The sequence below is a fragment of the Eschrichtius robustus genome, chromosome 10 (genome assembly GCF_028021215.1).
Source record: "Eschrichtius robustus isolate mEscRob2 chromosome 10, mEscRob2.pri, whole genome shotgun sequence".
NCBI lineage: Eukaryota > Metazoa > Chordata > Mammalia > Artiodactyla > Eschrichtiidae > Eschrichtius > Eschrichtius robustus.
Genome location: NC_090833.1, coordinates 7,649,001 through 7,663,794, shown reverse-complemented (window position 1 = coordinate 7,663,794; position 14,794 = coordinate 7,649,001). Strand labels below are relative to the sequence as shown.

The window sequence follows — 14,794 nt, the reverse complement described above, 5'->3', positions numbered from 1 at the left end:
TTATGAGGGCCCATCAAATTATAACATCCCATTAGCATTTTGGATAGTGCATGGCACATAATAAATGCTCAATAAATGTTTGCTGGATGTTTTAATAGAACGTTCTGGGATCCTACAGTGTTTTTCTCATCTCCTCCAGGATTCTTAAGTCTGGAAAGTACTGTTACTCCTTCTAGTAAAAATGATAATGCTAACTGCTCACTGAGCCCTTGTTTTGCTTACTCACTGTGCTGTTTTATATGAGTGTTGTTATTGATTTTTTGCATTAATCCTATATGAAGGGTATCACCTGCGCTTCACAAATTAGGACATTGAGGGTTGGAAATGTGAAGCAGTTTGCACACGGTCACCTAGATAGTGATCACACCAGCCCTCAAACCCAGCACTCTCTGATACCAAAGCCTATACCCATCCATGGAGACATGGTATTCTGTCGTGATGATAGATGTGGAAGTGGTTTATGAACTCTTTAGAGCACTGTGCTAACCAGAGGCATCTCACCCCATTAAACTAACAACCGTAGTAGTAACTATAGATATATTGAGCTTTTACTGTGTGCCAGGTGATTCACTAAGTGTTTAACTTGAATCTTCATAACTAAGAGGTAGATATTCTGTTTTATCACGTAGGAAATTAAGGCTCAGATCAGGTCAGGTAACTTACCTAAGATCATATTCTCCATTTGTCCCCATTTCTTTCCTTTCAGACATGGTTGCAGTTCTGGGGGAGACCACAGGATGCCGTACCCTGAAGGTCCTCAGGGACCAGATGAGGAGGGATCCAGAGGGTGCCCAGATCCTGCAGTAGGTCCCAGCTTTGCATGGGGGATTGAGGGCATTCTTTGGGGATTCTGATCTCTCTGGAATCACGTTGTGTTCCTCTAGAGAGCTCTTCTTGATACCTTGGCCATGGGTGGTTGCACAGGCTGGGTACTGCCCAACTCCGTGAGTGCCATTCACATAGACACTGTGATGACCCCTGGGTAGTGCAATATGGTGGCCTCAGCCCAGTTCCAGCAACAGGGCTCTTGTGCCTTCACTAAGGTCCCATAACATATGCTGCCTATAACCCCCACCCCTTCAGTGCCCTTTGTGAATACCCTGATCACATCTGAGGCCTGTTTACCTAAGGCAGGAACCATAGCCTTAGCTTGTGGTAGTCTCCTCAGTCCCTGCCACTGGCCTGGCCAGTAGTAAGTGCTCCATTAGGACTTGTGGCCCCATTGCTGCTCTCTTCCCCTTCACCTCTCACACCCTTGATCTAGTTGGACCTTTCACCTGCCTTTGCTGGTGCCCTCCCAATACCTGAGTCCTGCCTTCTGCCTCACAGGGAGCGTCCCCGAATCTCGCTGTCCACCCTTGACCTGGGCAAGCTCCGGAGTCTGCCTGAGGGCTCTCTTGGACGCGAGTATCTCCGTTTCCTGGATGTGAATGTGAGTTTCCAGCTTCTGTGCATTTGGTAGTCACCAGGAAGGGCAGAGGAATGGCACAGGAGTAATGTCCTGAGGAAGGAGGAGCCTGAGCTGCCAGCATGGGCAGGAGTGCCTTGCAGTCTCTTGCGCCAAGGCTTTGTCATTCTCCGTGGGGCAGGCAAATGGGCCGGGAATGTCGCTGCGAGCAATTACACTGGCCAGCACTTATTAACCTCTTACTGCGTGCCAGGTGCCAGGCTCATACATGATCTCACTAAATCCTCCCAACAACACTGCCAAGTATGTTCTATTATTATCTCCTTTTATTTTTATTTATTTTTTTATAAATTTACTTATTTATATATATTTTTTGGCTGCATTGGGTCTTCGTCGCTGCGCGCAGGCTTTCTCTAGTTGCTGCGAGTGGGGGCTGCTCTCCATTGAGGTGCATGGGCTTCTCATTGCGGTGGCTTCTCTTGTTGTGGAGCATGGGCTCCAGGTGCACGGGCTTCAGTAGTTGTGGCGCGCGGGCTTCAGTAGTTGTGGCACATGGGCTTAGTTGCTCTGTGGCATGTGGGATATTCCCGGACCAGTGCTCGAACCCATGTCCCCTGCATTGGCAGGCGGATTCTTAACCACTGCGCCACCAGGGAAGTCCCTATCTCCTTTTCATAGATGAGGAAACTGAGGCCCAGAGCACTTAAGCAACTTGCTGATTTCACAAGCCAGTATTAATGGAGGCAGTATTCAAACCCAGATTATGTTCTTAACTGTCGCATTGTGTCCCCCTGTTCTAGAGACAGTGTCTTCCCTGGGTGTGACAAGTGTGGCACTCTCCAACCCCAGGCAGAGAGGACAGGGACTGGGGGGCAGAGTCCCATCTACCAAGGGACTCATTCATTTGTTCAGAATTGGTCGTGTGCCATCCATTGTTCCAGGTGCTGGGGATACAGTGGCGAACTAGACAGACAAGGTCCTGCCCTCATGGAGCTAATATTCTAGTTGGGGAGGTAGACTATAAAGCAGTAAAAGAAGAAAATTTTCATATAAAAATTCAGGCAAAATATTTAGTACTTAGAACATACCAGACACTGTCCTCAGCAATTGGGATACAATGAATTAAACCAGCAAAGAGCCTGCCCTTGCAGGGCTTCTGCTGTAGCAGGTGGTGCTGTGAGGACAGCAGTCAACATGATAGAGGACGGGGCGGAGTGGGGGTGGCAGGTGGCCACTTCTAACAGGGTGGTCTTGGGAGGCCCTGCTGGGGAGACGTGGAAGATGGGGAGGAGCCAGTTCTGAGGAGAGATGCGGAAGCACATTCCGAGCAGAGGAACTGACAAGTGCAAGGCTCTGTGTGGTTAGGAAAAGGAAAACTGACCAATGTGGCCAGTATGGCCTTAGAGGAGTGAGTTGGGGGGAGGCAGGCAATGGGCTGGGAGGTCAGCCTGGCCCAGCCAGACCCTGCCTGCCATGGGAAGTGTTACCCGAAAACTGCGTTCACCTCTTGGTGGGCATTGAGCCAAAAGAAACAATCAAGCCAAAGATGGGGAGAAGGAAGGATTTATTCCTTGCAGCAAGTAAGGCGAACACCAGGGATCTTTCCCAAAGCAGTGTCTGTTAACAGCAAAATTGGGAAAGTTTTAAGTTAAGGGTATATGCGTGTTCATAAAGGGGCTTGAGCAGAGGAGAATTCAGCATAGAATTGGGGCAGAGGTCAACGGAGTCCAAGTCTTAATTGATTGAAGTCAAGAGGGTCAGAAAAGGTCAACGTCATCATTTCTTAGGTACTGACTAGTCTGGGATCTTAGCATGTAGCTACCATCCTCCACCTGGATGTGGGCCTTAGTTCCTATAGAAAAGCTTAAAGATACACCTCAGATTGTTATGTATATTCTTTGAGAAGGACTATTGTTTTTTTTTTTTCACTTTTATTTTTATTTTATTATTTATTTATTTATTTTTGGCTGCATTGGGTCTTCCTTGCTGCCCACGGGCTTTCTCTAGTTGCAGCGGGCGAGCGAGGGCTGCTCTTCATTGCGGTGCACGGGCTTCTCATCGCCGTGGCTTCTCTTGTTGTGGAGCACGGCCTCTAGGCGCACGGGCTTCAGTAGTTGTGGCTCACGGGCTCTAGAGCACAGGCTCAGTAGTTGTGAAGCACAGGCTTAGTTGCTCCACGGCATGTGGGATCTTCCCGGACCAGGGCTCGAACCCGTGTCCCCTCCATTGGCAGGCGGATTCTTAACCACTGTACCACCAGGGAAGTCCCTGAGCTATTGTTTCTTGACGGCTTTTCCTCTGTTCCTGCATTCCTTTATTCCTTGAAGATCATTAATTACTGAGACCTGTTGAAGGGCAAGCATTGTGTCTAGGCTTAGGTCACAAAATGGCTTAGGTCAGAATGGCTTCTCTAATGTCAAGAATGCCATGCCTGGTTCTTTTTCTCCGGGGATCCCCTACCCTATCTGCTTAGAGACAGAGTCTGTATTTTGTAATAGACGGAATAGGAAGCCATCGAGGTTTCGAGCAGGGTAGTAACATGATCTGATTTATAGAAGGACCCAAGGATACAGCAGGGCACCTTCCCTGTCCCTTCCCCTCCCTGCCCCAACACATATACTTCCCGTCCAAGCACCTCTGTCAAGTGGCTATCCAGTCCAGCTGCAGGAGCCAGCCAGGCTGGAGGAGGTGAAGGAGTGAGCAAAGGTTGCTCTAGAACTGGGTCTCTCAGCCTTGGCGCTGTTGACTTTGGGGCTGGATGATTCTTTGCTGTGGGGCTGCCCTGTGCACTGTAGGATGTTTAGCAGCATCCCTGGCCTCTGCCCACTAGATGCCGGTAGCATTCGCCCTACTAAGTTGTGACAACCACAAATGGCTTCAGACATTGCAGATGTCCCCTGGTGGACAGTTGAGAACCCCTGCTTTAGGAGATTATTGTCCCTGAGAAAATAATCTGTTTCCCATACTCTCCTAACACTTGCCTCTGCCCCATTTTATACCATCACCCGGAGATTTCACCGAGATGCAAGTTTATTTCATCAGTGGGAAACCCACCAGGGTTACCTGCTCCAGGTGCCACCCAGGAATGGAGAATCTTCTGAAGTTCCCCTAGAGCCTTTTGTCCTATTGTGGAGGGGATGGGACTGCCAAGGCCTCCCTGGGCGCCTTGCTCAGCCACAGCCTTAGTTGTGGTAACAGCCCTAGAGACTGTGACACTTCTGGAACCTGGAAACCAGCAGCCCACACACCGTAAAAGAACACCTTTGTCCCAGCAGAGGTTTAGATCAAAGTTCAAGGTGAGGCCGCCCTCCCTGAGGCTGACTCTGGAGGGGGGGGTGGGGCGTGGGTGGTTGTCCTTGTGGCATCAAGATTACGGGCATGGGCTCTGGAGTAGCCTGAGTTAGAAGTCTGCCGTTCTTCCCAGCTTTAAAGCCCTGGGCAAATCATTTGACCTCTGAGCCTCAGACTCCTTATCTGAGGTAAGGAAACCTTATGTTTATCTTCCAAGGCACTTATATGGCTGATTAATAATGGATGTTAAGGCAACTGGCTTTGGAATCCAGCAGGCTTTGTTTCGAATCCTGACTCAGCCGCTTGATTAGTCAGCTGTGTGATCTTGGGCAAGCTACTTTCTATCGCTGAGCCTCATTTTTCTTATCTGTATCTGAGGCTCATAACAGTATCTGCGCCCAGGTGGTCTCGAGGATGCAGAATGACAATATGTGTAAAGGACTTCATACAGTGCTGGCACATAGTAGGTACTCAATAAATGTAGGCCGTCACTGACCACCTTCAGCTTCACACAGCAGGTAGAACTCTGTAGAAGAAATTAGGACCTGGGACCCAATGAAGTCACAGACACAGACCATGGCACAGGGCCAGCAGCCCCAAGCAATAAAGGCATCAAATCCCTTGGCCTCTGGACAGGCTGAGGCCATGCTTTGGCGCTAGGAAGACCAGGGTGTCCCTACTGTGCATGGGTGCTGCCGAGGACTCAGAGAGGGTGGGTAAAGGAGGACAGTTGCCATCCCTACCTGAGGTCAGAAAAGTGCCTGGGGCTGGCCTTTTACTCCTGCATTTAAGGGATGTTTATTCATCCAGGCCCTGGAGATAGAACAGTGAGCCCCAGTCCTGTGCTGCTGACAGCCTGCTGCAACACTCTTCATAGCAATAGTGCGTAAGCCCCAGAGGTAATTTAGAATCTGCTGCTAGCAGATAAATAAAAGCAAATAGAAACAGGTGGAATTAATTTCAATAAGATATTTTGTTTAATCCAGTATACTAAAATGTCATTTCAACATGTAATCAATATTTTTAAATTATTGAGATTTCACATTATTCTCTTCATACCGTCTTCGAAATCCAGTGTGCGTTTTACATGTACAGCACATCTCAATTGGAACTTGTCACATTTCAAGGCTCGGTGGCTGCCATGATTGGCTGCTGTACTGGACAGTGCAGGTCTAGACAAGAGACATTAACAATCACATGCACTAAACATCACGATACAATCATGTCGAATGCCACAAAAAGGTACGGGTTGCTACAAGAGACCATAAGATAGGTAGGAATTGTCAAGGTGAAGATGAGGGTGGAGGGAAAGAGCACGATAGGCTGGGAGCAGTTCATCTGAGGAATTCAGGGCCTTGGGTGCTTCTTGTTTTTTTTCCCCCCATTTTATTTCTAATTGTGGTTTTGTTTTTTTTTTGTTTTTTTTTTTTAGTAATCTTTTATTTATTTATTTATTTATTTATTTTATTTTTGGCTGTGTTGGGTCTTCGTTTCTGTGCGAGGGCTTTCTTCAGTTGCGGCGAGCGAGGGCCACTCTTCATCGCGGTGTGCGGGCCTCTCACTGTCGCGGCCTCTCTTGTTGCGGAGCACAGGCTCCAGACGCACAGGCTCAGTAGTTGTGGCTCACGGGACTAGTTGCTCCGCGGCATGTGGGATCTTCCCAGACCAGGGCTCGAACCCGTGTCCCCTGCATTGGCAGGCAGATTCTCAACCACTGCGCCACCAGGAAAGCCCCCTAATTGTGGTTTTTAAAAAAAATAATAACATAAGATTTACTGTGTTAACCATCTCTAAATGGGCAGTTCAACAGTGTTAAGTATAGTCGCATTGTTGTGAAACCAATCTCCAGAGCTTTTTCATCTTGTAAAACTGAAACTCTATTTCATTAAACAAAAAACTCCTGCTTCCCCCCACCCCACCCCCAGGGGTTTCTTTGCCATAGATTCCAACAGGGTGTGTACATTATGTGTGAGTTGGGGTAGGCAAAGGGGGCACCACTCCACCATATTCCCTGCCTGAGGACTCCCCTGTCAGCAGGTATGCACAGAAACAAAGCCCCCAGGGATTTTTGGTGGGGTTTGAATTTGGTGGACGTGGTTGAGAGTCAAGGAGAGGCTGGCAAATTGGACCCTGGGAGCCATCAGGAAGGGGCCTAGGGGAGGTTCATGGTTGTCAGAGGGTCTCCCCAGACACCAGAGCGCCCACCCGATTCGTGGACGATGAGGAGCTAGCATACGTGATCCAGCGGTACCGGGAGGTGCACGACATGCTCCACACCCTGCTGGGGATGCCCACCAACATCCTGGGTGAGTGCCAGCCAGCCGGCTGCTGCGTGCATCCAGAGTGGGAGTGGGGCATGGGTGGGGCAGGGCGCTCTGGCCAGCCTGTCTCCCAAGTCTGTCTACAGGGCCAGGGCAGGGCACACCTGTCTCAGCCACCCACCAATCAGCTGGCCCAGTGCCGCATTTTTTGCTTTACCCGAACATCTTGGTGCACCTGTGCCGTGCATCCCCTGTCCTCCATCCCCACTGCCTCTTACGGCTCCTACACTGATGTAGCGGCATCCAAACACCAGGGCTCCCTGCCCTGTTCCGGTTGCTAGCTCCCTGCGCTCTGAAACCCTCAGCAATTCCCTAAGGCTTGGAGTCCGCAGCCTGGCTTTTGGAGTCCTCTGCATTCTGACCCCAAGCTTCCTTTCCAGCCCTTATTTCCTTCTGCTCTTTCTTGGACCCTCTCCCCAGCCCCAAGCCAAGTGCCCCAGGGCCCAGCACAGGCTGGGACTGGGCACTGCTGACCCCTAGTAGAGATTCGGAGCGGAGCAGACGCCTCACTGTGTCCTGCCCTGAGCATCACTGGCCTCTCCTCCTGGCCCCTGCTCACCTCCCACCCCATTCCCCACCCTGCCTGCCAGGGGAGATCGTGGTGAAGTGGTTTGAGGCTGTCCAGACCGGCCTGCCCATGTGCATCCTGAGTGCACTCTTCGGACCGATCCAACTCAGTGCCCAGTAAGTTCTCAAGTGGTGAGGGGTCAGGGGAAGGCTCAGGGCTCCAGGAAATAGGAAGAGCCTACAGCCTTTCTGAGCAGCCCCAGTGGTTCTCAGGAATCCAGGATGGGAAGAATGGGGCAGAGAGGTGAGACTGGCCTGGCACAGGGGCTCCAGGACGATGAATGAAGCCTGGACATTTCATAGGACTCTAGGGTCTTTTGGGCCAGGCCTCAGTATCGGGTGAGAACAGTAGAGTCAGGGAACTGGGTGGGGCCAGGGGGATGCAATCTGGCATTAGTTTCTGGAGTGAGGTAGCCCTCAATTTAAAGCTGGGCTTTGGCATGTTCAAAATGTGTGGCTTTGGGCACAGGGCTTTACCTCACTGAGCTTCTGTTTCCTCATCTGAAAAGTGGGGATAGTAACTACCTCCTTCCTGGGTCTGTGTGAGGATTAACTGAGAAAATGCACATCCACTGCAGGGAACGTGGTGTGCCCAGCACTCAGGACCTTATGTCTTTTGTCTTCTTTTTCCTCTGCTGCCCCACAGGAGCCTGCAAGCGCTGGTCTCAAAGCTGATCCCATGGGCAGTTCAGAATGCGCACAGAGCCCCGTGTGTCCTCAACCTGTACTACGAGCGGCGCTGGGAGCAGCCCCTGAAGGCTCTACGGCAGGAGCTGAGCATCACAGAGCCCCCCATGCACGTCCAGGGCCCAGCCTAGGCCCTGCGCCCCTGAGCCGGAGGGCCTGGCCTGGCTCCCCACCCCCCACCCCTGCTTCCCCTGGGGGTGAAGCGCTCCTTTGCCATCACCTTTGTTCCTTTTCTTTGAACACTGACCCTTGGACATCACTAATCATAATTTATCATAACCACTGCTCAGTGGCTTTGAGGGCCAAATCGGGAGGGAGCAGGCAGCGGTGGAGCTCCTAAGGGAGCCAGGAGCTGCCCAAAGAGAACTGAAACAGGAGGGAAGGGGGCAGGGCACAACATTTGAAAGAACAACAAAGCCCGAGGACATGACATAAACTGATTAAAACCAAATGGGTCCAAGGTGGCGGACACGTCAACTTCCACTAGTCCTTGAGCCTCAGTATATGCTCACTGCAACACGTCAGCAAGCTAAATGACACACCCACAGGCGCCATGACAGTTCCAAGGATCCACAACGATCAAAAAGTGGGCTGTGGCCCAATTCCTGGAAATCCCCGCCCCTTTCCCCCCAAAAAAATAGCTGAAACACTCCTCCCACTCATTACCTATGAAATTACCCACCCCTGTAAAAACTGACAACCCCCATACCCTAGTGCCTCTCTCACCTTCTGAGATGCCCACACTCTGTCTGTAGAGAGCGTTTCTCTCTAAATAAATCCACTTCTTACCTATCACTTTGTCTCACTGAATATTTTCTGCAATGGAACATCAAGAACCTGAGCTTCATTAAGTCCTGAAACCAGGTGTGTGATCTCAGTTGGAAGACTGGGGGTTTTGGCCAGATTCGAGTCCCAGCCACGTGGGTTCAAGTCCCAATCTGGGTTTTGGCCGGGTTCGAGTCCCGGCATGTGGGTTCAAGTTCCAACTGAGGTGCACGGTTTCAGAACCACGTGTGCGTAGGAATCAGTTGTCTAGGCTCGTGCCGAGGTGGCTCAGGTCCACAACCCCTGTTCCAGACCCCTCCCTGCCAGCCAGGGTTCTCTGGGTGCCAGGCTGGGGGTCTTCGCAGGAGGGAGGGCTGTACCCAATTCCCAAGGCCTGAGAAGAGGGAGGCAGGGCGGGAGGCAAGTCTCTGCTGTCTGAGTAAAGGCTCCCATCGGGTAAGAGTCTGCTTCTCCTGCCTTTGCTCTGTGCTGCCCATGACTCTGGCAGCCTTGGGCCTTCGGTCACTGAGGGCAGACGTTCCCTCCAGCCTGAGCTTCCACTGCTTGTCCCTTGTCTGGTCTGAGGTCGGGCAGACTGGGACTCAAATTCCCCAGTCCTCCTCCGCTTTCTAGTAGAGGGACTTAGGGCAAGTCCCTTCACCTCTCTGGACCTGTTTAATCATAAGTAAAAGGGGGATGAAACAGCACCCACATCCTAGGGTTGCTGTGGGGGGGTGTGAGGTGATGCCCAAAGAAAGGGCCCAAGCAGGAGCTGTTTTTTTTTGTTTTTTTGTTTTTGGCTGTGTTGGGTCTTCATTGCTGTGCGCGGGCTTTCTCTAGTTGCAGTGAGCGGGGGATACTCTTTGTTGCGGTGCACGGGCTTCTTATTGTCGTGGCTTCTCTTGTTGTGGAGCACGGGCTCTAGGTGCGCAGGCTTCAGTAGTTGTGGCACTTGGGCTCAGTAGTTGTGGCTTGAGGGCTCTAGAGCGCAGGCTCTGTAGTTGTGGCGCACGGGCTTAGTTGCTCCGCGGCATGTGGGATCTTCCCGGGCCAGAGCTCGAACCCGTGTCCCCTGCATTGGCAGGTGAATTCTTAACCACTGCGCCACCAGGGAAGCCCCGGGAGCAGTTTTATTCTTGCCATGTTTGCAGGGGGGAGGAGGCAGCTGTGAGGCTGTAGGTTCACTTTGGACTGGCAACCAGGCATTTTCCTTGAGTCACAGCCAAGAAGTGGGGATGGGCAGGGTGAAGAGTATCGTTGGAAGAGTAGGCTGCCCTGTCTTGGGATTTAGAGCCAGAAAGACTCCCAAGGTGGCAGAGCCTTTAGAAGTTTTGGAGGCCAGCTCCTCATTGTGTGGGTAGGGCAGCTAAGGCCCAGAGATAGGCAAGGAGTTGTCTGGAGTAACTAGAACACAAGCCACATGGCCTGGTTGGTTTTCTATGCCTCAGTTTCCCTGTGGATAATAAGGGCTTCAGTTTATAGCTGTACCATGTGCCTAGGCAACTGAGATGTGTTATCACGTGGACACTTCCAACAACCCAAGGAGGGAGGTGGTACTATTACTTGTATTTTACTGAGGCAATAGGCGCAGAGCTGGGGCTGGAGTCAGGGAAGACCTGTCCAGCACTGCCACACCGGTGCCTCAGCCTTCCTTGTGCCCACCACGTCCCAGTCCAGGGCTCCCAGCGGCAGAGGGAGGGTGTGGGAGGCTGGAGGCCTACGTTGGAACCATGGCCTTTTCAAGAGAGAAGCCTCGTCCTGAGCTCTTTGAATTTATGCAGAAAGAGGAGAGGGTTGAGGTGAGCTCCCTGTACCTCATCAATCTTTGCAGTATAGGCCACCTTTCCAGAACTGCCAGCTGTTTCCACAGCTTCCCAGGGTTCTAGGCACCTCTACTGTGAGGTCAGTAAAAGTTGACAGTGCCAAGGTCGTGGGGGAAGGTCAGACTTTCAGATGGCCTTCTCTGCCCAGCTGGTGAGCTCACCTGCTCCAGCTGCTCGGTGCCCTGATGACCCTGGGCCTTTACAGCCCTCAAGAGATGGGCCCTGGGCCTCAGGACTAGCTGGGGAGGGAGCCTGGTCTCCAGCTCACGACAGGAGAAAAAGTACAGTGGCGATAGCTACCACTTACTGAGTTCTTACCACAGCCCATGAGGCCCGCCAACTTCTGCCCAGAAACTTCCATTCTTCATCTGAATAAACTGTGTTGGTGTTCTGCCCACCTTTGGGAACACCATGTCCTAGGTCGTTACATGGTCAGCTCCTTGTCATTCACACCTGTGCTCAAACATCACCTCAGAGAGGCCTTCCCAGACCACCTGTCTAAAGCAGCCCCCTCGCCCTCATGCCATGGCATCACCCGATTTTCTTTCCAGTGCTTACCACTCCGTGAAATTATCTTACTTGTTTGTTTATTTATGAGTTCCATGTGCTCCCAGAGGGCAGGGACCTTGTTCTTTCCCTTCACTGCTGGGAATCGTGCCTGGCGCACAGTAGGGGCTTCCTGCTTCGTGGTTGAAGGAATGGGTGCCAAGCTCCGTGCTGAGCACCCCGCCTGCAAGATCTCATTCGGTCCCCACAACCTCATTTCACAGTGAGGGGCTCAGGTTTGGGGAGTGCCCTAGAGTCACACAGCTGGGGTGTGGTGGAGCCTGTCCTGGGACGTGCAGGCCCCAAGTCCTCTCCCAGTGGCCAAGGGGAGGCTCCCTTTCCCTCTGCCTGCGTTCTGGGGGCATAGGCTCTCAAGGCAGACAGACCTGGCCTTGCCACTGACCAGCCCTGCACCCTTGCAGTAATCACATCACCCCTTTGAGCCTCCGTTTTCTCATCTGTAAAATGGGGAGAGTATATACCTATCTCACAACAAAGCCATTGTGCAAGTATAGTGCTTTAGCACCTAGTAAGAACTTAGGAAATGGAAGCTGTCATTTACCATGAAGGCCCTTTGAGGCCTCTGAAGTCACCATGTACACAATCCAGCCAGAGGTATTTATTTTGCACACACCCAGAGTGGGAGGACTCATACAGCTCAGAGGTCCTGATGCCAAATACAACTGAATATCTACGGGGTAAGCACCTACTCTGTGCCAGGGCCAAATCACTTCAGTCCCCTGAGGAGGTTTATTTCCTTCAAGTGAGTTCCAAAATGTCAGTCTCTGTTAAGTCTGGAGATTTAAGTGCTGATGTTAGTTCCCTAATGCAGAGCAGGTGGGGGTCGAGTCAGTGGAAAGGAGCCCACTGTGAGGTCAGTCTCAGTTCAGCCAGTCCCACAGTCCCACAAATGACAGCACCCAGCTTGCCCTTCTTAAGAACCCTCAGTGTTTCTTCACTGCCCCAGCATAAACTCCTCAGCCTATCACACCAAGCCTTTTCCAGTCACTTTTCCCACCACATGGCCCTCCCCTCCCCATGCAGCCTGGTGCGCAAGCCCACTAGTCTTCAATCGTGTCATCAAGATCTTCTAAGCATTTGCTGAAGGCCGGGGTTCTGCAGTGATTGAGACGGCCTCTTGGAGTTGAGCAGTCATGGCAGCTGAGGGCCTTGGATGCACCAGCCCTGTGCTGAGAGCCTGATATGCACCATCTCACTGAATCCATGCTCAGCCCAAGGTAGGAGGGAGGCAGAGACTGTGATGACTCCAGTCCCATTCTACTGATGAGGACACTGAGGCTCCAGGGGGAGAAGGGATTTACCCAACGTCTCACAGCTGGGGCTGGGAGGGCAAACCAGATATGTCTGACTGGAAAGCAAAGCAGACAAACCACAATAACGTGTGGTAGGTGTTAACAGAAGTACAGTGAGCGCTTGGTGACAACCTATTCCAGTGACCTAATCTCCACCCACCCTCTCGGTGTGTCCAGCTAGGCTGTAAGCAACTGGAAGGCAGACTGTCTTGTTCCCTCTAGATCCCCTTGCGTCTCCCCCTCAGGCTGGGCCTAGTGTCTGGTGGGGTACCGCTTTGGCTTCTCCAGTGTGTCCCAGGTGGAGGAGAACAGGGGGTGCTGCTCACCACTGCCTCTTTCTCCAAATTCTCACTTGCCCACTTGCACAGCACCTCAGCAGTTGATGTGGCAATGATCGTGCTTATACCTATGGATCCATGTGTGGACAAGGTCAAGCCTCCTCTTCATTCTCCCCGTCATTCATTCAACAAGTATTTATCGAGCTTCTGTTATTTGCTAAGCCTGTGGATACAATCAGAGATAATCTTCATGTCTAGCTGTTGTATGTGCTTGTGGTCAATGGGCCTGTAAGGTTCAATAATAAAAATGTCAAGCGCTAATTCAAATGCTCCCTGTGACTCTCCATACCAACTCTGTCAGGTAGACACCATTAGTATGTCCTCATTTTTATATATAAGAAATGGAGACATTGAAATTTCAACTGAGAAGTTGACCCAGGTCTGTTGGATGCCAATGCCCATGCCCGTTACCACTGCACCACATTGCCTCCCGAATGTAATACCCATGGGGGAGGTGGTGCTTTAATTTACCTTGGTCCCCCAAAAAGACATACCCTGTGCTCTGAAAGAAATAGGTCCAAGTACTTATCAGACCAAAATTTCTTTTTTTTTTTAATAAATTTATTTATTTTATTTATTATTTATTTTTGGCTGCGTTGGGTCTTCGTTGCTGCGCGCGGGTTTTCTCTAGTTGCGGTGAGCAGGGGCTACTCTTCGTGGCAGTGCGCGGGCTTCTCATTGTGGTGGCTTCTCTTGTGGAGCAGGGGCTCTAGGCGCACGGGCTTCTGTAGTTGTGGCATGCGGGCTCAGTAGTTGTGGCATGCAGGCTCAGTAGTTGTGGTGCACGGGCTTAGTTGCTCCGCAGCATGTGGGATCTTCCCAGACCAGGGATCGAACCCATGTCCCCCGCATGCGCAGGTGGATTCTCAACCACTGCGCCACCAGGGAAGCCCCAAAATTGCATTTTTAATTCCTATAAACATACCCTGAAAACTGTCCTTCCTCACTTTTAAGGACTTTGACTGGACTAAGGGATTAAGGAATCTATTTAAGGACAAGTGGCAACTGTGGATGCCCAACATGTTTGATTATCAAGGAACCCAGTTTTCAGAGGCCCAGAGTGACACAGGGGGTGGGAAGCTGGCAGATGGCCCAGAGCTGGGCAGGTGGCATGACAAACGTGGTCACAGCCTTCAGGGTCCAGACCATTCAGAGGCCAAAGATACGTACGGGTCTCCAGATCCATGCCCTTTGTACCACCAAGTGTGCCAGGTTGCTTTCAAGATACCAAGGATGGGAAAGGGCTCCTACGCAGCAATCCCTACACCAAGTTTATTGCTGTCCCAGAAGCACAGGTGCCAGTCTGAGGTCTGCAGGAGCCTTTGGGTCTTCTGAACCTTGTGGCCCTGGAGGCCGTAAAATTTCCAAATGGAAGTGAAGGAGGAGCTGTCAAAGTTTGACTCTGATGGGACTCGAACCCACAACCTTTTAATAACCACACGAGGCCGGCTAGAAGTCCAATGCGCTATCCACCGCGCCACAGAGCCAGTTGCAGGCCTCTTCCCACCCCCGACTCACCTCTGCCTGAAACAGCCTTTTTAGCGTTCTTCTAGGTGTGGCGCCGGGCCTTTGCTGAACTCTGCTCGGGTCCGGGCGCAGACTCCAGATTCTCCGCCAACGGTGCGATGGGGGTGCTCTCCCCCACGTCCGGACGCCCAGGGATTGGGGGTCGGGGTCCAGGCAGAGCCCGCCTTCCTCCTCACGGCCCCGGGGTCCTCTGTGGCCCGGCGGGGCT

General features: G+C 51.7%; 1 protein-coding gene, 1 long non-coding RNA gene and 1 other non-coding gene across 6 annotated transcripts in view; 1 reads left to right on the top strand and 2 right to left on the bottom strand.

The window, feature by feature from the left end:
• Window positions 1–9,069, top strand: part of COQ4 (coenzyme Q4) — a 10,190-nt gene extending 1,121 nt beyond the window's left edge. For 2 of the 3 annotated variants that reach the window (XM_068553575.1, XM_068553573.1), the window contains exons 4-8: window positions 707–803; window positions 1,330–1,432; window positions 6,876–7,005; window positions 7,611–7,704; window positions 8,234–8,496. In XM_068553575.1, the coding sequence (XP_068409676.1) occupies window positions 707–803; window positions 1,330–1,432; window positions 6,876–7,005; window positions 7,611–7,704; window positions 8,234–8,405 (596 nt within the window). In that variant the 3' untranslated portion in view covers window positions 8,406–8,496. Of the gene's footprint in view, window positions 1–706; window positions 804–1,329; window positions 1,433–6,875; window positions 7,006–7,610; window positions 7,705–8,233 lie in introns of all 3 variants that reach the window. The other variant, XM_068553576.1, reaches the window with a different exon arrangement.
• Window positions 5,688–14,794, bottom strand: LOC137770714 (uncharacterized). 2 transcript variants are annotated; one of them, XR_011075212.1, is made up of 3 exons: window positions 14,578–14,794; window positions 13,128–13,222; window positions 5,688–6,434 (listed from the first exon to the last, which is right to left on the bottom strand). It is a non-coding gene; the product is annotated as an uncharacterized lncRNA (long non-coding RNA). The 2 variants fall into 2 exon arrangements; XR_011075213.1 differs by lacking the exon at window positions 5,688–6,434 and adding an exon at window positions 12,041–12,777.
• TRNAR-UCU (transfer RNA arginine (anticodon UCU)) lies at window positions 14,457–14,546 on the bottom strand. The gene is given in 2 exon segments: window positions 14,457–14,492; window positions 14,510–14,546. It is a non-coding gene; the product is annotated as a tRNA-Arg (tRNA).